General features: G+C 42.4%; 1 protein-coding gene across 2 annotated transcripts in view; it reads left to right on the top strand.

Annotated features, from left to right (window-relative positions):
- LOC124135298 (atrial natriuretic peptide receptor 2-like) overlaps window positions 1-19,528 on the top strand; it is a 57,663-nt gene extending 38,135 nt beyond the window's left edge. For both annotated transcript variants that reach the window (XM_046500567.2, XM_048398997.1), the window contains exons 2-4: window positions 11,530-12,341; window positions 13,585-16,174; window positions 17,475-19,528. In XM_046500567.2, the coding sequence (XP_046356523.2) occupies window positions 12,019-12,341; window positions 13,585-16,174; window positions 17,475-17,792 (3,231 nt within the window). In that variant the 5' untranslated portion in view covers window positions 11,530-12,018 and the 3' untranslated portion in view covers window positions 17,793-19,528. The remainder of the gene's footprint in view (window positions 1-11,529; window positions 12,342-13,584; window positions 16,175-17,474) is intronic.
- Window positions 19,529-24,485: the final 4,957 nt, after the last annotated feature.

Below are 24,485 nucleotides of genomic sequence, written 5' to 3'. Positions count from 1 at the left end.
GTCACGCCGAAGACCCGGGTTCGATTCCCGACATGGGTACAATGTGTGAAGCCCATTTCTGGTGTCCCCCGTCGTGATATTGCTGGAATATTGCTAAAAGCGGCGTAAAACCATACTCACTCACTCACTCACAGTTTGTGACGGGTGCCACCTTTTCGCGAACACCTAGTATCCTCACTATTTGATAGAAGTTCATAAACACAGCCGACCTTTCTAACGATTATGGAAATTGTTTTGTATCGTATATATATGGTAAACAGGGGAATCTGTTGAAACCGAAATGTGAATAATCCGGATTTCTGTCAATAGCGGACCACTTTTACGATCCGGAATATACTTTAATAAATAGAGGTCTTCATAGCGTTTGTTTATGGATGGGAAATATCCTGTATAAGGCCATTGTATTTAGCGAGCCTATGGACATTTTTTAATTCTCTTATGTCTAACAAATGAGCACAAACATTACCTAAACATTGCAAGTTTTCCTGGAATGTGCGCATTAATATAGTACGTCACGTGATACTGTGAATGGTCAGTCGGATGGGTGAATAGTCAATATAGTTCCTACTAAAATCTATATTTAACTACACAGAGACAAATGGCAATCACTAGAGGTTCTTATTATTATGAATATGGATTTTTCTCTCGTATTTCTTAATCTCGAGGTCAGCTTTTGAAGTTGTCAATATCATGAGTGTCTTTTTAGTACGCTGTTATAATATTCACTCACTGCTTGTGCTATCACTCTTCTTCTGAGGGGCGGTCGGGTAGCCTAGTGGTTAAAGCGTTCGCTCGTCACGCCGAAGACCCGGGTTCGATTCCCGACATGGGTACAATGTGTGAAGCCCATTTCTGGTGTCCCCCGCCGTGATATTGCTGGAATATTGCTAAAAGCGGCGTAAAACCATACTCACTCACTCACTCACTCTTCTTCTGAAACTGTGTTAAAGGTTACTTCGTTCTGTAACTACAGTTTAGCGGATATAGGGGGCGCTGCACACAAAGACTGTACCCGGTAGTTAGGACAGTGTGCCTCGAGATATATCGATCCGCATCATTATCTAGTTTGGACACTATAATCCTAGATGTGCCCTAGTTTCTCGGTTTGCAAAGGTGATATTATTGACAGAGGGTTTCGCCAAAGTGGAAACGGCTAGGACTTGCATCACTTTGGACTTTCCTTCCACATGAAGCTGACTCGCCATGATATAATTGAAATACTTTTGAAAGCGACACTAAATCCATCGACCAACAAGTGACACAGCACGAAAAGGGGTGATTCCTGTCTACAGGATACCACCGGACACTTACCCGGAATCTATCCGGGTATCTGGATGCTAAAATGCTTGGTATCCGCATATATGCTAAGTGATGGATACCACGGATAGGGTATCCGTTCGTGGATACCCGATGCATTTTGAGTAAGTATCCTATGGTATCCGGCGGACGGAAAACCACCGCTTTTCGCGCTGTGTAGTAAACCTCTAAACCCTGCATGACTTCGGGCTTTCCTCCTCGCCTCAAGTTGACACTCCGTGACATAACTGAAATACTGATCAAAGAGGCGTGAGACCTACATTCATTTACGCAGTATTTTGGGTTTAACGCCGTTTTTAACAGTTTTCCAGTTATTATCAAGGCGTGTCAGCTTAATGTGGGAGGAAAGCCCGAAGTGATGCAGTTCTCAGACGTTTACCACTTCGGTGAAACCCACGAGCACGGGTATGGTGCTGACAAACCTAGAAACATAATCGGGGCGAACCGGGATTCGAACCCACAATCATAGATTTCTGGCGTGCCGAAGGGACGCAACTCTGCACAGAGAATCGCAGCGCCTTAGGAGAGGAGACTGGGCCACCCGTCTCACTACTTTGATTTGAATGTACCTAAAGGTGACATTGTGTACCTAAAGGTGACATTGTGTACCTTAAGGTGACATGGTGTCGTAATCAAGTCCTATAAGGCATGTGTCTGAAAGCGTAGAAACATTGGATAATCGAATCCGTATACTTGGACATCGATTCTGTTGTTATGTTCAGTGTCCAAAATTACATTGCAAGTGATTCCATGGCATTTGATTGGCGAACCAAGCAATTTTGAGTTTTATATTTCCATAAACAGAAAGAGAATTAGGCGACGACCATAACGGACAACCGTTTCCTAATCGGCTGATGCTGACTGACTGAGTGTGGTTTTACGCCGCTTTTAGCAATATTCCAGCAATATGACGGCGGAGGACTCAAATGGGCTTCTCACATTGTACCCATGTCGGTAATCGAACCCGGGTCTTCGGCGTATCGAGCGAACGATTTAACCACTAGGCTACCCCACTGCCCCAATTGGCTGATAATAGTATGGAAGATATGAACAATGTCGCTAATTCATAGTCTTTTTTACATCTTTACGTTTTGTGATTAAATAAGCTGTCTGTGAAGATATTGTCGAGGGGGAACGGATAGCCCAGTCGTCTAAGGCGCCGCTGTGCAGAGTTGCGTCCCTTGGGCACGCCAGAAACCTATGATTGAGAGTGCGAATCCCGGTTCGCCCCGATTATGTTCCTAGGTTTGGCAGCACCATACTCGTGCTCGTGGGTTTCACTGAAATGATAAACGTCTGAGACCTGCATCACTTCGTGCTTTTCTCCCACACTAAGCTGAGACGCCTTGACACAACTGGAATACTTTTAAAAGCGGCGTTAAACCCAACTCACTCACTCAACATTATTGTCGGCATATTTACTCATATATAAGAATTTACTTCAATATGTTTGTGTCTTTATGGAGTTATAAACGGATAACTCTGCGTTCACAGTTAAAGTAAATTCGCGTACGAATATTGCACAAATTCTTAAATGGCTACCATAGGCTTCGATCCTCAGTAGTTCTTGTATTTCAAGAAACTTGTCATGAGTATTCTTTAGATAATTGGAAAAGTTATGAAGCAGATGAATTATTAATTTTGATCAGGATAGCGACTCAAGTTCTGTTTTGTTTTGACGACACCAGCTGGTCAATACTGTCTAAATTGATATCTGCTGTTTGTAACCGTGTTGTCTCAGGCAACGGTCTTTTCTGTAAGAAAATCGCTATGTTTGTCATGGTGCTCATTCCGCGCCTTCAACAGTTTTGCTTTTAAGTCACAGACATCGATCTTCTATCCCTGTGAGAAGTCGGACACTCACGGCAGGGTTGGGGTGTAAATATTTGTCCCTCAGAACGGCTGTGATAAACACACTGATGTTATAGAGAGAGGGAGACAAGCCTTGTTTGTTCACTGCAGATTACGCATGTTATGTTATCAATGTCATAGTTACGCTACCAGAATGTCGCCAGATCTACGATCTCAGTTGCATCGATCCGTGCGGCAAGGCTACGTGTTCTGTCACCAGGGCTTCGTTCAACAAAGCGATCATAGCCATAAGGCGACCATAACTCCCATACAGATTTAAGCTGACCGTAGCGCTAAGATGGCTTTGGAGAACTGTGCTCTGTTCTACCCAGCCATTTTAGTTGCACCACTGCGGCAAGGCTACGCGTTCTGTCACCAGGGCTTCGTTCAACAAAGCGAGCATAGCGGTAAGACGATCACAACTCCCATACAGATTTAAGCTGACCGTAGCGCTAAGATGGCTTTGTAGAACTGTGCTCTGTTCTACCCAGCCATTTTAGTTGCACCGCTGCGGCAAGGCTACGCGTTCTGTCACCAGGGCCTCGTTCAACAAAGCGAGCATAGCCATAAGGCGATCATAACTCCCATACAGATTTAAGCTGACCGTAGCGCTAAGATGGCTTTGTGGAACCGTGCCCTGTTCTACCCAGCGATCTCAGATGCACCACTGCCGCAAAGCTACATTAAAATAAAAGATGGAATTTATTGATGTCAGCTCTATTATAAAGAACACAACGTTTCAGATTACATAAATTTATATGCTTACTCCTTCACCGGGTGGATGAATGCTAAGAGGCAGAGAGCATATATGTACATGTAAACACAATAAAAGTAATAAGATAACAAAGGTGGAAACTTAACAAATGCAAGAAAACATTTAATCAGCGCTTGGTGATTGATAAAACTCAGTGGTCAAATGTCAGGCGGGGGAGTATCAGAACTGATGGGTAATTAGCAATTGACAAATGGAAGTTAACTGGATCAGTTGGACTCGATATGGAGATAATGCGACAAATACATGTAGACATAAACAATCTGTCTGTCTGTCTATGGATGGCCCGTGAGGGTCCAGTGTAGAATAGGTAGAATAGTGGAGGTCTTCAGCAACCCAAGCTTGTCGTAAAAGACGACTAACGGGATCGGGTGGTCAGGCTCGCTGACTTGGTTGATGCATGTCATCATATCCCAATTGCGTGGATCGATGCTCATGATGTCAATCACGAGATTGTCTGGTCCAGACGTGATTATTTACAGACCGCCGTCATATGGCTGTAATATTGCTGAGTGCGGCGTTAAACAACAAATAAACAAACAAACTGTCTGTCTTACACTGATTTATTAAATCAATAAGACCCTAGGCTCCATGAAACTCAATAAATGACCATCTGTCATTATTTTGCCTTGTCAATGTGCAACGTAAACAGGACGTGATCAGTTTGTGTACGGGCTGGACACGATAAAGGGAGGCAATTTAAAGGGAGGTAACTCTTGTATGACAATAGTTCCGTCAAAATGTTATGTTCATCACTGCAATGAAAATATCAGTTTTCTCAACTTCCGAAAACTCAGTCTTTCACACTGAATTCTATAATAGTGAGTGAGTGAGTGAGTATGGTATTTTAGCAATATTCCAGCAATATCACGGCGGGGGACACCAGAAATGGGCTTCACACATTGTACCCATGTCGGGAATCGAACCCGGGTCTTAGGCGTGACGCGCGAACGCTTTAACCACTAGGCTACCCCGACCGTCCCGAATTCTATAATAAAAGGCGAGTTGTGTCTCTCGTGGTGAAAACACGATATCCAATCAGATTGTTGTTCTTATTTCGAATGGCTTCATAATGATGACTGCGACATCAGACGACCTGGGTCGATCACGATTAATGACGCATTTCGCTCTTTCTATAATAAAGGCATGCCGGCCTACATAGTATCGAGTAACGCTGCACATCGCAGTAACATGAAACGCTCAGCAGTGGTCGTCTAAAAATAGCACTGCATCTCCGTCACTATGCTAAGCGTTCAGTCGTTCCCGTTAAGAATAATAATGAAGTTTGCCCTCAAATATATAAAAAAAAGTACTTGGGCGAGTTGATTGAAAACTTTGAACCACCCCTAAACAAAGTCTTCGCTCAGTATATTTTAGAATATATTTTAGGATCTTTGGTGTTCATTTTGTTAAACATTGTCAATTACGAATCTAGGCCAGACAAACCGATGATTGATAGTATGAGCAACATCCACAGGAGTTTGATTACCCCCAATCAAGCAGGTCATCGGGCTGACCATCCGACCCTCTAATGGTTGGTTGGTTTGTTGTTTAACGCCGCACTCAGCGATATTCCAGCTATATGACGGCGGTCTGTAAATAATCGAGTCTGGACCAGACAATCTAGTGATTAATATCATGAGCATCGATCCACGCTATTGGGATCGATGACATGCATCAACCAAGTCAGCGAGCCTGACCACCCGATCCCGTTAGTCGCCTTTTACGACAAGTATAGTCGCCTTTTACGGCAAGCATGGGTTGCTGAAGACCTATTCTACCCCGGATCTTCACGGGTCCGACCCTCTAATAACAAGCATTGGGTAATGAAGATCAAGTCTAACCCGGAATCTACACGGAGTTGGTGAATGCGTATAGAATTGGTTTTATTGCTGAAACCTCGGGTTTGCATTCATCGTCATGTACACTTAGGTGCTAATTTCAATATCTACTCGTGCCTCATTCATTCAATTTTGAATATAAACGTACACGTGAATTTATTTATTTTATTTTTTATTTTTTAATTATTATTTTTTATCAAATAATTTATCTATTTATTTTATTAATATTTATACTGACGCCAACCATCTCACGAACAGTTTGCTGGAACCGGGATGTGCCTCTTGACTCGTCAGCACAATCAACAACAACTACCATTAAGGTAACATGACATACTCCCCAGTGCCTTGTAATGAGACTTGAAGATCCTCGCCATCTGGAGTTGTTTATGCTCACACTCATGGTTGTATTGACGTAAACGAGTGGCCTGTAAGGATGTTGTGTACAGTCAACAACAGTTGCGGAAGAGTCATAAACTGGACAATGGTGCCTTTTTTTGCCTTTCAGCCTTCCATACTTTATTGGTTAATATATTGACTTTTTAAGATGAAACGCGATGTCGTAAATAGCCTGGTGTGTTCACACAATGTGTGTCTGTCCTCAGAAGTGTACCAACACAGTAAGATCAGTAAAGGACAAGACTGGTGAAGTCCTCTTTTTTTCAGCTTCATGATAGAAGATTTGAAATCTATTCCGGGATGGGCCGCCTCCGTGGTTTTGTGGTTGAGCGCCGCTCGGAAAGCGGTATTTGTTGTTACCCTGTCTGGCGCTCTGTAGTAAGGGCCTAAACAAGGACTGGTCGGATCGAGTGAGTATACGGTGTCTGAATGGATATTCATGTTAAAATGCAGCATGGTATCTCAGTGGATGGCACTATAAAATCGTCATTAGTCCAGACTAGTACAAGCACACACACACACACGCACGCACGCACGCACGCACGCACGCACGCACGCACGCACGCACGCGCGCGCGCGTGCATGCAAGTCGCTATATGTGTTGATAATCTTGAACGACGTTAAACCCCTTTTCACATCACCTCATCTTCCTTCGGTCTTATCAGTTGATATTTACATTCTTAATTTTTTATTTATGACTTTGATAATTATGATAAAGACATTACACTAAACTCATAACATATGTAGGTAATAATTGTCGCGTTGTGTACATTCTATATTGGTAAAAGATCTGGATAATTAAAACTTTGAATGTTTGCGACAACGAACGTCATATGACTCTTGCTCAAACGTTGTTTGGTCAAGGTTATGAAATTGGTAAAGCTTTGTGGTAGATATATCACGGAAGACATTTTCAAATTTAACGTGACAGGACAACAACGATGTCCGATGCAGTTCTCTAGAAGGAGGTGTACCACATGTTCCCGTGTTTTTTCATGTGACCAGTTGACTTGCCTTTGCATGTGTTTGTGACGGGTCCCAACGGTGGGGTAGGATACACTCATCTTTTCGCGAACACCTAGTACGAGTCATCACTATTTTATAGTGAATCATATACGAATGCTTATAATATAGTCGGAGTCGCACAACGGACTCAACTTTAGCATCGATTTCTTACGATTATGGAAATTGTTTTGTCGCTGTTACTTAAATTATATACGATGGAATCTATCAATACCGAACTCAGAAAAATCCGGATTTTTGTATATAGCGGACCACGTTTACGGTCCCGTATATTTTATCATAAACAATAAAAATTCTGTCAACGTAATTGTTTCCCATTTCTTTAGATCCCGCTATAACCTCACTAATCCGGATCTCTGTATAAACCGGACATAGCCTCAGTTACACAGAAGTCACTTTAGTCAACATGCAAAAACAGAACTTCTAAATACAAGACAGATCCCCAAAACCAACATTAAAATAACAGGCACTGTATTCTGAATTTAAACGTTGATCATCGTACTTTAGACATTTCCTTAAAACACCGATTTCATCCTCAATGCAATGGTTAAAACATAAAGAACATGTGCGTTTTTTTAAGTGGTAAGTCTCCATACCCCCAGTTTCTAGTTTATTAGTACAACCCCACATCTAAACGTGACGTGTCGATGTTAAGTTTTCCAGTAAGCCTGGTGACATGTGTTTCATATCAAGGGCACGTACGTTTTTTGCATGTCATTAACACGACTTTGTCTGTCAGGAATGAGTTCTTTTTTTACTTAATCAATGTTCTGGTGTCACCGAAGTACGAATTCATCGTTCGTCATTTTTTGTTTTGTTTTACACAAATACTTATCAACCTTCTGACAAGCGATCATAAATAAACATGCCTACATCTACGATCTTTGTCATATTGAGTAAAAATTATGCACTTCTGAAATTGACATTTAACTTCATTTTTATGCGGGGACCATGCAGACTTTTGTTTCAGAACGCATTATAACAGGATTTAAGGGATAAACATTCATCGATTAATTGGTGTTGTCCGTGCTGTTTCTTGAGTGACGAGATTATAAACAGCATCAATTATTATGTAGAAAATTATGCACGTTTAGGATTATTGTCTCAGAATATGGAAAGAATTTGAACGGCATTGATGAGGGTTTGAGAATGTGAGTAACATGTGTGACTGGGCTGTTATTGTAGTGTTACAGCCGTGCATAATGTTTATAGACGGTGGAGGCGGGATAGCTTCGGTTTACAAGCTAGCTTCTTAGAACGTTGATTTATATAAAGTTTTATTATTATTGTCTGAACACACGCACATATACAATGACAATCACACCACAAACACACACACGCACACACACATACACACACACGCACGCACGCACGCACGCACGCACGCACGCACGCACGCACGCACGCACACACACACACACACACACACACACACACACGGAGAGTTAACCAGTCCTGTATGGCCTTCGTGTGAAATCGTAGAAGAAATCTTACTTAAGTCATCGATTCCGTTGTGAGTTAAAATAGATAAATTTCAAGTGTTCATGACATTTGATTGTCTAACCAAGCAATTTAACCTTGCCCTATAACGGACTACTATTTCCTGATTGGCTGGGCGGGGCATGGTGTGTATTATTGCGCTGTACGACGTCACTCATTTCATGTTGTTGTCTACAGTATTTCTCTTGAGGAATAAATAAGGAATAGGCAGTTATTATTGTTGACTTATCTATTGATAAGAATTGACCTCAATGTGCTTTTTGCGTTTTAGGAGATTTATATCCGCCACACACACTGTTTGTTACGTATATAAACTGCCGAGAAAAAGAAAAAAACCATATTGAATATTGGATTTGCCCAAAAGATTATAAACGTCATCAAAAAGCTACTAGCACCCTTAAAAAAACATTTTTTGCTTATTTCATTTCATCCACCATCATACATGGATGTATTCCTTTTTTTAACAGCAGTTTATTTACACGGTTTTACAGTGTTACATTGATATTAACGTCTTTCTTCTTTACCAGGTCCGCCCGGAGAGCGGAAGGTCCGGGGTTCGATCCCCGGCCGCGTCATACCAAAAGACGTTAAAAGATGGTACTTGTTGTTACACTGTCTGGCGCTCGGCATTAAGGGGCTAACACAAGGACTGGTCGGCTCGGAGTCAGTACACTGTGTCTGAGTGGGGTATTCATGTTAAACTGCGGCATGGTATCTCAGTGAGCTAGCACTATAAATCGGCATCAGTCCGGACTAGTACAAACAGCCACACACACACACGTGCATGCACGTCGCTATATAAGTGCAATGATGTTGGACGCGACGTTAAACCCCATTTCACCTCACCTCTTTACAAGGGTTCTGCACTTAATATCGTGTTCTTGTGATCGTGAGTGCGTGGCCTATTGGACATGATTCACTTGTCAAAGGGCAATCTCAAGTGCATAATACATTCTTGTGTACGAGGGTTGGTCGAACAGTTCTCATCCTGACTAACTTTCAACTATGGGCCATAACAAAGTGAACTATTCAATGTAGTACATTGTTTGAGTAGTTCATTGCAAGTGTATTTGGTTTGTTTAGGCCGTTTGTATATTAGCGACAGACAGTTAAACATGATAGTGGTCCAAATGGACACAGAAATTAAAAAGAACAAGTACCGAGCAGTCATGCTTTTTTACTTCAGAGAAAATTACTCCCTAAGAAATTCGTGAACGCATGTCACAAGTTTATGGGGTTAAGTGCCCAAGCTATTCCACTGTTTAACGTTGGCAAGCTATGTTTAAGGCATAGCCTTGGTGATGACCTTATATTAGGTCTTGACGTCCTTCAACTTCCATCAATGAAGATTCAATCAAGGAGATTGAAAGACCTATACTGTCAGATGGACGTATTACTATTGCTGAACTTGAGGACGACTCGGGTCTAAGCCAAGGATCCACTGAAACTGTTATTCATGAACATTTACAGGTGAATACAACATCTGCCAAAGTGTCTAAATTCTGATCTTAAGGAAAAAATAACTGACATTGCCAGAGAAAATCCAGAGCTAATTTTGGAGGATTTCGACAAATTCAAAATGAGATTAGTAATGGGTGATGAAACAAGGGTCTAACACTAGGATCCCGAGTCAAAACGTTATTCCATGGAATGGCACTTCTCCGGTACAAAAGAAATTCCAGTTTTTAAGATCAGTGAAGAAAGTTACGGCTACTGTATTCTGGAATGCAAAGGGTGTGATCCTTGTTGATAACTAAAGCCCAAAGTCGGTTACCGGTGCCTTCTATGCTGATTTGCTTCATCGCCTTAGAGATTCTATCAAAGAAAAGCGACGAGGAATGCTCACTGCTTTAGTTCTACTACTTCATGGCAATGCCTCTTCTCACACACCTCGACTTGCGAAGGCTGCTGTGTGACAATGTGGGTTCGAAGACCTCAACCTCCATACTCCTCGCAAGACCTGGCATCAAGTGATTTTCACCTGTTTCCTAAACTGAAAAGAAAACCACCATCGTGGAAAGCGCAATGACAACAACGATGGCCTCAAAGCTGCCGTGAATGGGTTTTTCAGTGTGGCTTCAGAAACCTTCTTCCTGACTGGAATGCAAAAACTTCACTATCGATATAAGGATGGTATTGAAAAACAGGGAGACTATGCTGAAAAATATAACTTTCACAACTGATGGTTTTGTTAGTTAGGCTTAGAACTTTTTGACCAGCCATCATAATTGACTTGGCCCGTACGCAGATGCAGAGAAATATGTACCTTACCGAGGGCACGGGTGGCCAAATAGTCTAAGGCGCTGCAATTTGATGTGCAGAGTTGCGCACCTTAGGTACGGCAGGCACCTATGATTGTGGGTTGAATTCTGTTTTAACTTTTTGGGACCTATCCAAACCTGAATAAATTTTAAACAATATTTCCAAATTCTGTTGCAATCATCATGTTAATATTATGGCATGAACGTATCTACCAATGACTTCTCATCAAAAACAATCAAAATCAGTTTGGAAAGCTGAAACATTAATCTCGCTAGCTCATCTAACCCCAATGGTATGGATCACAACTGCAATCACTACTATGTTTAAGGCCACCGTCATTTACATGTGACATTGTGACATTGCTAAATGCGTCGTTTGACACCAAGCAAATCGAATAACAGTCTACCCAACCAGTTCTTACTCCGAGCAAAGGCGCAGGTATAAAATCGAAACACAAGTCTATCAAGGCTTGTTTTATGACACCATAATGTGTACTTTCTGCGTGCGGGTAACTTTTGCTTGGTGATGATTGTCTTCGATTTCTGAAAATGTCAATTTCTTTTGCAGTTTTCAGACGACAAACGCATGTCTAGACGAAAGTTGAGAGCTAGGACTGATCTTCAATTGTGTCGCCCCGAGGTAAAGAAAGATCACGGAAACCATGAAAGCCATCAAGAACGATATGGTTGTATGGCTCTGAATTATAATAACACCAGGCGTAATTGAAGATGTGTGTGCAAATGACGCCATAACGAACAAATTGATATTTTATGCAATAGTTGGACGTCTGCATCATGTGGGATACTTCCTAAGGCGAGAAGTAAATGTCTTGAGAGACGTGCCTGTCACCATGGTGACATGCTGAATTTGGATTCAAATGTGAATGTCAAAGGGGAAATTCAGTATGTTAAAACTCTTACGACAATGAAACTATGGAAACGAGATGAAAAAAACGATGAAAACATAAGTGGGATTGTTCTGTGTTGTGTGTGGATGTACGGTCTGTAACAAAACAACATCTGAATGTGACATCCGGTTCCAGTCCAATCGACGACAATGAGCAGACGACTCAACGGCGCCATTTTGCATCTCTTCATTCTCACATTGTCCCCGTTCTGTGAAGGGGTGGTTCAACTTCGTGGGGCGGGCGCTAGTTTTCCTGAACAGGTGTACAAGAGCTGGACACAATCGTACAAAGTCTTCCGGCAGCAGCAATCCAGAGACATCAACGCCACCTACCTGTCGATCGGAAGTGGAAGCGGGCGTAGACGTATCATAAAAAACGATGGGACTTTAGAATTCGCCGGGTCGGACTCAATTATGTCGGAAACAGAAAGGAAACAGGCTCCCGATCTGGTGATGTTCCCGACGCTCGCAGGGTGAGTCTAAGAGTGAGTGAGTGAGTGAGTTGGGTTTAATGCCGTTTTGAACAGTATTTCAGTTTAATCACAGCGTGTCAGCTTCATGTGGGAAGCCCAAAGTGATGCATGTCTCAGACGTTTACCAACGAACAGTTTACACTGGCCAAAGCTGCCTAATGTGTCAACTGCGGTAATGTCGTTGACTAACAGGTGCACATGCGACTCACTGTGCTGAGTTGCGTACCAGAAGCGTGCAAGAAATCTAAGATTGTGGGTTCGAATCCCCGATTGACCCTAATTATGTGTCTAGATTTGTCAGCACCATACCCGTGCTCTTGGAGTTCACGAAAGGGTCAGTTTGATAAAAGTTGAAAAGGTTCGGTAGCCTAGTGGCTAAAGTGTTAGCTTGTCACGGCGAGGACCCGGGTTGGTATGATGTGTGATGATAGTCAAGAGGGGCGGTGGGGTTGCCTGGTGGGTAAAGCGTTCGCCCGCCACACCGAAGACCCGGGTTCGATTCCTCTGGAATATTGCTTAAAGCGGTGTAAAACCATATTCATTCTCTCACTGACTTAGTTCGAGACAAAGCAAGTGCCGGCATTCCGCTAAAGTTGTGAACAAGATTCTCATAGACATTCCGGGTGGAGCAGGTCCCCAGAACTCGACCTTGTCAAAGATGCTATACATAGGCTGACTATGATGTGCGAGCTGGCTGATTGGGCCATCGTGCCCCAACTTCGTGAATTGTTGTTCATGCCATCAACCAATTGTTAAGCCTAAGATAGATGACACAACTGGGATAAAATAATGGTTGTTGCACGAAAGGTCCTTGGCCTATATACACGGTTACAAAATTAGTATTTTTCAATGTATAACATAACAGCAAGAGTTAGTGAGTATGGTTTTCGCACACTGTACCCATGTCGAGCATGACATCAAGAAAAAAACGATACAGCTGACAATGAAATCTTTTGCTTGTTTGTATTTTGACGCCACACTAAACAATATTTCAGCTATATAACGTCGGTCTGTAAGTAATCGAGTCTGGTCAATCCAGTGATTGACGCAAATGGCATACGATGACATGCAAAAACCAAGTCAGCGAACCTGACCACCCGATCCCGTTGGTTGCCTCTTACGACAAGCATAGTCACCTTGTACGACAAGCATTGGCTGCTGAAGACCTATTCTGATATAATGTACTCCGAAATGTCTTTTGTGATGATTAGTAGTAACAATGACTATCACCATCTCTTCTCAGGGGAACAGTAGTGGGCTACAATCTACCCGAGTGTACGTCAACTCTAAACCTCACTCGCGAACACTTAGTTGGCATCTTCAACGGGACATTCAGCTCTTGGAATGACTCGAGTATTGCTGAAAAGAATCCTTTTTGTAATTTGCCCAGTGAAAAGATCCGAGTGGTGGTGAGGGCAGATAAATCAGGAACAACAAGTATGTTCACCGCAGCTTTAAGCGGATTCAGCAAGGAATGGAATAACACCTTTGGGGTCTTTGACCTAGGATTCAATAAAGAGACAAACCAACCCGACAAATGGAACAACAGCGTCATCACGACCTTTGGGGAGAAAAGCGTTGGAGTATCCGGGCTGCTCCTGTCGATAAAGCACACCATAGGCTACGTCTCTGTCGCTGGAGCTAGTGAGCATGGCATTACGTATGCTACGTTACAGAATAAGAAAGGCCATTATGTGAGATCAACCACCACAGCAATACAGGGGGCCATGGATAGATGGTCACAGAATGCTGGGGATGATCTAACCGGAACACTATCTGACCAGGACCACGAGGATGCCTATCCTATAGCAGGTTTCACGTATATGATTGTGTTTGCAACGGAAATGAGTGATTGTGATTCGGCCAAAGAGTTGGTGCGTTATGTAAACTGGTTTATGCACGATCAGAAAGCTAAGGATGCATGTACATCAGTGCACCTTGTGCCTTTGTCGCAAGTTCTCGTTGAAAAGAATGTGGCCAGAATCTTGAAGATAATAACATGCAAAGGACAGTCGGTGTGGGATATGGTTCAAGCAGACATAGCGGAGGAGAATCGTGTTGAACAAACCTGGATTGTACCTGTTGCTGTATCAGTGCCTCTTGTGCTCTTGCTGGTCTCAGTACTCCTGGGCTACATAGCATTCCAGAGATGGAAACTGAACAAAATGATAGAAAATGATGAGTGGGATATCCCAATTGAGGACATAATCTTCTATCTGGATGATAAGGTTCTGTCCGGAGGCAGGTCCAAATTGGGAACTATGAAGTCGATAAAGTCCTTACAAAACATTGAGGATATTCCTGAAGGATCCGAGCTTCTTGACCAAATCCTACAGTGGCCGGGAAAATGGAAAGGACATGTTATCGGCATCCGACTCTTGGAGATAAAAGAAATGGCAAACATCAATAGAGAGATGAAGAGACTTCTGTTGTGGATTAGAGATTCAATAGTCCATTCAAATGTGGTGAGGTTCTTTGGTCTCACCAACTTAGATGATGAAAAATATGTCATTGGTGAATATTGTGGAAAAGGACCAATGACTGATATTCTCCAGGATGAAAAGTACAACCTCACGAATGACTTTAAGTTTTCCTTATCTTCGGACATCGCTAGTGGTATGAATTTCCTCCACAATCATGGCATAATACACGGCAGCCTCAACTCTTCATGCTGTCTCATTGACTCGAGGTGGACGGTTAAAGTTGGGGACTGGGAGTATTGTAAATTGTTTAAGCAGTTATACAAGAAAAAGAACCCTCTTCACTATATTCGCAAGGATCCACACTACCTTAGTAAATATGCTGCTGCGTTCCGAGACTTCTGGGTTGCTCCGGAGATTCTTAGAACCGACTTTGAGCTGTCTCCATCTACACAGACGGATGTGTACAGTTTCTCGATAATTATACAAGAGATTTTTACGCGTGAGGATCCTTATTCAGAACATGCTGATGCTCTGAGTCCTGATGAAGTCCTGAAGGCGGTGGTTAACAATAATCTCCGCCCTCAACCCAATGATGACACACCTTTGAACGTGAGGCAGATTATGGAGATTGCTTGGTCGGATAATGCTGCCACTAGGCCAACATTTGAACAGATATTGAAGATGCTGAGACAGTCACGATCCAGCCGAAAGTCCGTCCTCGATTCCATGATGGAAGCTATGGAGGAGTATACGGCCCATCTGGAGGAACGGGTTGAGGAGAGGACTTCTGAGCTTACCGTTGCCAAACGGAACATGGAAACAATGATGAATGATATCATCCCAAATCATTTGGTAAAGAGGATCACTAATGGGCAATCGGTTGAGACGAAAGTGTATTTGTCCTTAGGGATAATCATGGCAGATATTATTAACATTAAATATGTCACTGAGAATGCATCTGCTAAAGATATTGTTCAATACTTGAATGACATACATTCTGAAATTGAAACAGCTTTGCAAAAGAAGGACACGTACCGTACGAACCTTCAGGGCGATTCATTTGCGGTTGTTGTCGGATTACAGGAAGCTAAGTCTACTACGGAGAAGTGTGTTGAGACTGTAGCGAACATTGCTCTGGACATTATCTCCCATGCTAATAAAGCAACCTGCCCTTCTTCCATATCTAAACCATTTGAGTTCCGCCTTGGGGCACACATTGGCAGTGTTGCTACTGGCATTGTCGGTCAAGCTGCGCCCAAGTTTGTCATCATGGGAGAACCCATTGACGTCACGAAGAGTCTTCTTTCACAGTCGACTTCCTCCAATGTTCGAATCTCCACAATCATGTACAAGCATATCTGTAAAAAAACGTACTTCTTTGTGGAGCCAGCGGAGCCAATTGAACACAAGGTAAGACATGTGACATATTTTCAGAATGAATGAGTGAGATAGGTTTTCAGCCGCCTTCAGAAGTATTTTGGATATATCACAGCATGTTAGCTTAATGTGGGAGAAAAGTTCAAAGTACATAGCTCGACGCACAGTTGTGGTGCTAACATAACCAAGGATAATAATCAGTTTGAAAGGACCAGGTACAAAAAGGTCTCATTTTGACCAACAGTGTCTGCATAATTTAAGAATTGAGCAAAACTAGAAATTGGTAAAAAAGTTTTGAGGTGTTTTCATACGAAAAAGAACAAGACTGTTTATTTGAACAGTTGCACGTTCGGGAATGATGACACAAAATGTAAGATAAGGATACAAAGTGTCAAAAGGTGTGAACTTAGAGGTATTCATGAAGCGTTTTCTGATATTTGAATATGAACAAGTCTTTGACCCAAGAAGATGTACATAAAAACTACATGCATAAATCAACCATATTTCAATTTTCATTTGAAGTTTAGCCATATTTATGTATTTGGTCACGCCAGTAATCCAAAACTTGAAAAGTGTAAGGAAGAAACATGGCTAGGTCTATTTGTACATGTCTGATTCTTTTCATACCAATATTTAAAGTTTTCCACATTTCCAGTGGGCTCAAAAGAATAATTATCATACATCGTCCTTTTGATTTGACCAGTTGATCCTAGTATGGTTATGGGACGAAACTCTTCGCAGCAGAGAGTTTTAGAAGTAATGATACCACGATTTGTTCAATATGTTTGAATTAACTTTAACAATATAGAAATCCAATTATAGCAAATACTGTCGTTTTGATGACTGGTATTTTACATTTGTCACTCCAAAATAACTTTTATTCATGAAATAGTCAATGCCTACTCCAGAAACACTGAAATCAGAATTACCTTTGCATGATGTAAGCAAGGATAAGATATATGGATGAACAACTTCTTTATTAGAATTAGGAGCGACGTTTCGGTGTAGGTTTTAACACCGTTATCAAGCTATCAAGCAAGTGCAAGTGAAACTTCTAAATGCCTCTCAAAGAAGTTCATGCTGTATCAGAATGTATTAGTGAAACTTTGCACATACCAAGTAATTACATGGTAACATTTACTATTTTCTTGTTACGCGATTACTGACGCGAAATCAAAGTCTTGGGCCATTCTTAATATAACTCACACATATTTTTGAACGTGTTACATTGCGAGCATCATCTTCATCAGCATAATTAATCCTTTTCTTTAATTATTATCAAGACGATGAGTATGATGATGAAATGTGTCTATATTGCCATCTATTGTTACAGGGAATCAAGATGGACTCCTACTGGTTGAAGGGACGAGACTGCCTCGTAGACATTCCATCTGATATATCAGTGGATTCTGGTGTAGATACCGAGAAATCTCGGTGTGAGTCACGTGCCTCGAAATCATCGGACAAGTCACGTGGTTCTATTAAGTCAAATAACGGTTCGGCCAGTGGCACTGAAGATGACAAGGGGGCAAATATACACATCATTCCTTCTGAAAGCATTTCATCTTGGGGGTTGAACCCACTGGTGACTGTGAAACCTCCTAAAGGTAAACAATCCAAAAACAAAATCCATCCTATAGAACAAGTATAGTACCTTGTTGTTTGAAGGAAGGTACTACCTTGATTTGTCCAAGAGATTCGGATCTGGCATCTCGCAAGCAGCAAAGAGGACATTCCAAGAAAATGGACAAGCAACATATAACAAATGGATTGTGTTCACATAATCTTTATGTTATTGTAAGATAGTTAATCCTTCTCACTGTACCACCCCCCTCCCCCTACCATGTATCCCAGCCAGGCGTCATCCAATCTGTTGCATCGTGGCCAGACTTCATCCAATCTGATGCATCCTGGCCATACCTCATCCAGGTCGATTTATCCTGGTCTTCATCAAGTTTGATGTATCGTGGCCAGACTTAATCAACTCTGATGTATCATGGCCAGACTTAATCAACTCTGATGTATCATGGCCGATCCTCATCCAGTTTGATGTATCATGGCCGGTCCTCATCCAGTTTGATGTATTGTGGCCAGACTTAATCAACTCTGATGTATCATGGCCGGTCCTCGTCCAGTTTGATGTATCATGGCCGGTCCTCATCCAGTTTGATGTATCATGGCCGGTCCTCATCCAGTTTGATGTATCATGGCCGGTCCTCATCCAGTTTGATGTATCGTGGCCAGACTTAATCAACTCTGATGTATCGTGGCCAGACTTAATCAACTCTGATGTATCATGGCCAGTCCTCATCCAGTTTGATGTATCATGGCCGGTCCTCATCCAGTTTGATGTATCATGGCCGGTCCTCATCCAGTTTGATGTATCGTGGCCAGACTTAATCAACTCTGATGTATCATGGCCGGTGCTCATCCAGTCTCATTTATCCCGGTGTTTTGGAATATTTGAAATAACACACTTATCGCTCACTAAGAATGTCCAAGTCTAGTCAATCACAATTCTGCACCTCTTATTATATATAGCTTCCATGGAGCTTATGTGTCTTCACATATGATCAGTATACCAATATCATACCAAGATATTTTTTTCAATTTTGATTCTTCTTATACATGTATGACTGAAATGCTTGTTCGTGACCTTTGAGAGTTATGTGTTTTTCATATACTACTCAAAATAATTTAAGAACCACCCGATTCTTTCATATTACTATAGTTAATCTGTGATCTCAGTTTAACTATAGTAATCTGAAAGAATTGGTTGGTAGGGCACGACAGTATAACTATAGTAATATGAAAGAATCGAGTGGCCCTTTACTTCTTTTGAGTAGTATACATACCTGCAGGTATTGTTCAGTTACTTGAAGAAACTTAAATGGTCATCCCATGGCTTTGTAAGTCATGATTGTGAGTGAGTGAGTGAGTTGGGTTTTTAAGCCGATTTTTACCAATATTTCAGCAATATCGCGGCAGTAAACACTGGACATTGGCTTAACAGAGAACGCCCATGAGGGTAATCAAACTTGGGCCTTCGGTGCGACAACCGAACGTTTTAAACACTAGGCTCACCAAACGCCTCTTGAAAGTCATGGTTACACATTTGCTTTGTTAAACAATACAATAAACAGATGCTGAAAATCGTGTCTTAAACTTTTGTCTTGATATAACGTAAGTACAAATTATCGGTAAACGTGAGAAATCAGAGGGGTAGTTTTGGATTCGATTGCGTGCCTAATGTGACCACAGTAGTTAACATTCATGGTTGTATCTACGCTCAGATGTGGGACCGCCTCCGTGGTCTAGTGGTAGAGCGTCCGCCCGGAGAGCGGAAGGTCCGGGGTTCGATCCCCGACCGCGTCATACCAAAAGACGTTAAAAGATGGTACTTGTTGTTACCCTGTCTGGCGCTCGGCATTAAGGGGCTGAAACAAGGACTGGTCGGCTCGGAGTCAGTATACTGTGTCTGAGTGGGGTATTCATGTTAAACTGCGGCATGGTATCTCAGTGAGCTAGCACTATAAATCGGCATCAGTCCGGACTAGTACAAGCAGCCACACACACACACACGTGCATGCACGTCGCTATATAAGTGCAATAATCTTGGACGCGACGTTAAACCCCATTTCACCTCACCTCACCTCAGATGTGGAAGGGTATTTGGCAGAATGTAAAGATATGTTTAGGTATCCTGTATGTCTTAGAACACATTATTGCTTAACCAACAGTGAGAACAAACAGAAATCGTATCGTGTTTGTTTGTTTGTTGTTTTACGCCGCACTCAGCAATATTCCAGCTATATGACGACGGTCTGTAAATAATCGAGTCTGGACAAGACAATCCAGTGTTTGATATCGTAGCATCGATCTACGCAATTGGGATACGATGACAAGCATCAACCAAGTCGGCCTGACCACCCGATCCCGTTGTCGCCTCTTAGCATGGGTTGCTGAAGACCAATTGTAACCCGGATCATCAGGGGTGGTCATTTCAAGTACAAGATAAGACAACAGCTGTAAGGTCGATTACATATATTCACGCAGCCACGGGAATGTCATGATGTTCCGACATCTGTATATTTAAGTATGTATAAACAAATTGTTCGATAACATGACATTGAACTTCGTACTTCACAGCCAACCTGGGCGGTCGGGTAGCCTAGTGGTTAAAGCGTTCGCTCGTCACGCCGAAGACCCGGGTTCGATTCCCGACATGGGTACTATGTGTGAAGCCCATTTCTGGAGTCCCCTGCCGTGATATTGCTGGAATATTGCTAAAAGCGGCGTAAAACCAAACTCACTCACTCACTCACAGCCAACCTCCTCCTGAAGGTGATGTGCTTTATACGGTCGTTGCGGCATTTATATATGCGATGACTCAAAATTCATTCACATGGGTAAATTTTGTTCATAAATCTTTTTTCCAATAATGCATTATTCCTTTTTCATTACATTAATGAAACTTTTACAGTCAGTACCATGTAACTGTAACGCGTCAACGTCGGAGACATTCGTCACCACTCGCCCCTTTCCGTAAAGCTATTCGGCTTGTCCCGGAATAACACGAGTTGGTCACGAATGCGTCGGAGAAGAACCGTCTTGACTATCAGTGAGTGAGTATGGTTTTACGCCGCTTTTAGCAATATTCCAGCAGTATCACGGCGGGGGACACCGGAAAATGAGCTTCACACATTATACCATGTGGGGAATCGAACCCGGGTCTATGGTGTGGCGGGCGAACGCTTTACCCGCCAGGCTACCCCACCGCCCCTCTTGACTATCAACCGAAACAGAGTCCTTTCAGCGGAAAAGGTTTGTTTGTTTGTTGTTTAACGCCGCACTCAGCAATATTCCAGATATATGACGGCGGTCTGTAAATAATCGAGTCTGGACCAGACAATCCAGTGATTGATATCATGAGCATCGATCCACGCAATTGGGGTCGATGACATGTATCAACCAAGTCAGCGAGCCTGACCACCCGATCCCGTTAGTCGCCTCTTACGACAAGCATAGTCACCTTTTACGGCAAGCATGGGTTGCTGAAGACCTATTAGGCTATATTCTACCCCGGAATCTTCACGGGTCTCAGCGGAAAAGGCAAAATGGCGGTAAAAATTACATGAATGGGCCAGTGGTCAAAACCGAAAAGGGTAAGCACGTTGCCGTCCTGCCCTACCGGTAGCACCCGCCACTCACACAATTTGCATAACAAAGTAAGTGTTGTTTGTTGATTACGCCGCACACAGGTACTCCTGCCATGCGACGGCGGCCTGTAAACAAACAAGACAACTGATGGACCGGAACTTCATCACTCTAATTGTTTGTTTGTTTAACGTGCCCCCAGGTGGCATAGACAATGTTAAGGTGATTGTACATTAGCGTTTGTGAATACCATTAGACTGACCCTTGAAGATCCGGGATGGAGTAGGTCTTCAGCAACCCACGCTTGTCGTAAAAGGCGACTAAGCTTGTCGTAAGAGGCGACTAACGGGATCGGGTAGTCAGGCTTGCTGACTTGGTTGATGCATGTCATCGTATACCAATTGCGTGGATCGATGCTCATGATGTTAATCACTTGATTGGCTGGTCCAGACTCGATTATTTACAGACCGCCGTCATATATCTGTAATATTGCTGTGTGCGGCGCTAACCAATAAACAAACAAACAATTTCGTGGACGGTATACAAACACCAGCCTTTGGATTGGTAATTATTCACCAGGAAATCTGATTTTGTAAATTTATTAAAAGTTTGATGCACCTGATAGAGTAGATAGAGTAGATATTTTTTTATATCGTTTGTAACATTCGTGGCCATTCGTGTCATTCCGGGAAAAGCCGGCGTGTGCCTTGTTCGTTGCAAATTATCAGCTGTAAGCGGCCAAAGAGAAGAAAATAATTAATCGTTGTGCCACATTCGCGAAAGCTTCTTGGGTGATTCGGAAAGAAGGGAGAAATAATCGACGTCATTTTAATCGTCACCACTCGCCCCTTTCCGTAACCATTCGTCTTTTCACGGAAAGACACGAGTGCTGGCTTCCCAATAGCAACAGAAACATTCGTCACCACTCGCCCCTTTCCGTAACCTGCAAGAAGACTCGTCCCCCTATCGATGAATGTTGTGTGCGAAAATACGACAAACCAGTCAGAATGCGCGTATGATTTCGAGTTCTTTGTCAAATAATCCCTCAGAAATAATTTTTGATTTGACATGTGTCTTGCATCTAAAATTATACCCAAGACACATTTAAATGTGTTCAATCATACTGTATAATTCCGCACGTCCCGATGTGCTTTAAATTGCATCTTAAATATATATTATATATGGGGAAATATATGTAAACCCTTACACAACGAGTTGACAATTGTTTTAGGTATGCCCGTTTGCGCTAAGACGGATCCCGGTCGCAAAAATGGCCACGAGAGGGGCACGAGTCGCTATTCGGCTTGTCCCGGAATAACACGAGTTGGTCACGAATGCAACAGAAAATGACACTACCATCTTCGAGCCCTTGTCTTTCATTGATCCTAGATGTGAATTTGTTAAATATGCGGTGTTAGACCAGTTTTTCTTTTGATATTTCATGCGCTCAACCTTGGTTTAGTCATATGTATTTATTCTAAAATGGTTTGAGTGAGAGAACGTTGTTTCTCGTCGTTGAAGAAATATTACAATACCTATTTTACGAATGAAATTTAAACGGATGTGTGTGTGTGCGTGTGCGTGCGTGCGCGCGCGTATGTATGTACAAAAATTGAATTGTGACCATTTTTGCAGTATGTCAGGAACCTCACAGTGATAGAGGGTGGGGGCTGGGGGTAGGGGTTGGGGGGTTGGGGGGTTGGGGGGAGTGCAGTTCAATCCAATATGAAAGTTATATATAATATAGTCGTTTCTTTTATCAGTCTCCATAATATCTTATTGTTTTGTTTATTGTTTCACGCTGCTGTCAGCAATATTCCAGGTATATTACAGCTATATAAACGAGTTGGGACCAGACAAACCAGTGATCAATATTATGAGCGTCCCTCGCCTCGTTATGATAAAGCGCAAACACCCAAGTCAAACAGCACAGTCGTAATAGACGACCGCAAGGCTATGACACATGGTGCATGAGAGTGAGTGAATGAGTGAGTTGGGTTTAATGCCGCTTTTAACAGTATTCCAGTTATATCGCGGTGTGTCAGCTTAATGTGGGAGGAAAGCCCGAAGTGATGCAGGTCTCAGACGTTTACCACTTCGGTGAAACCCACGAGCACGGGTATGGTGCTGACAAACCTAGAAACATAATCGGGGCGAACTGGGATTCGAACCCACAATCATAGGTTTCTGGCGCACCCAAGGGACGCAACTCTGCACAGGGAATCGCGGCGCCTTAGACGACTGGGCCACCTGTGCCCCCTGGTGCATGAGAAATATTCCCGATGTAATCTGATCGCTCATTGGTCACGCCACGCTTTGGTTTCCCTCCCGCTAGGACCAGGCCCTTGACTGATTCGTTGGTTATAAATAGCGACTTCACAACAAAGCGACCGTATCTATTCACGGTTGATGGAGGATCGTAGTTTACACAACGCCTGTGAAGTATTAACGATGAAACACTCGCCTTATCACAATATGTTCGTAACAACACATTGTGTTACAATAACATTTAATACCAAATATGCATTAGCTCCCTGAGAAAATATCTTGTCATTCAAACAAGTCACGGCGGTGCGCTAGCACGTAGTACTAGAATGACGTGTGCACGTGCAAACGGGTGTTTTTCCTCGTCATAAACATGTCTTATGTAACCTTTCAATATATAAATTTCAGGTTTTACCAACATCTCGTAAATGCCAAACCCGTAGGGATAAACATATTGAGCACGTGAATACTTTGATAATCAATATTAAAACATTAAAACAATCAAACGTCTTGTTTCAAAGGTGGTTGAGCAGTTTAATATTGGAAAGGCAATACATGGACTTTGTTTGGGATAAATTACTTACAGGATACTGTCAGAAGAATATCAGACCGTTTGTTATTTGTAATAATATTAGTTCTGTCTGTGCTAAATTGCGACAGTCAGTGTATTTGCAGACAGTCTGTACACACAGCAAGACTAACACCAAACGTGTTGAAACCCATTGATTTCATTTGTCAACAACCATCGGGTGTTTTGCGTGAGGTCTCAAAGTCCCTGTTTGATACACTGTATTATTCCTGGATCTTGTTCCATATAGCGATGTTAGCGCCATTATCATTGTAATGACAGTATCGGATGACTACAGTGGCAACCCTTTGATCAGGAACTCTCATATATCAACTGGTGACAATACGTTGATGC

Source organism: Haliotis rufescens, unplaced genomic scaffold (assembly GCF_023055435.1).
Source record: "Haliotis rufescens isolate VD_foot unplaced genomic scaffold, xgHalRufe1.0.p SCAF_19, whole genome shotgun sequence".
Classification (NCBI taxonomy): domain Eukaryota; kingdom Metazoa; phylum Mollusca; class Gastropoda; order Lepetellida; family Haliotidae; genus Haliotis; species Haliotis rufescens.
Note: the sequence above shows the minus strand (reverse complement) of the source record. Positions and strands in the feature narration are given on the sequence as shown.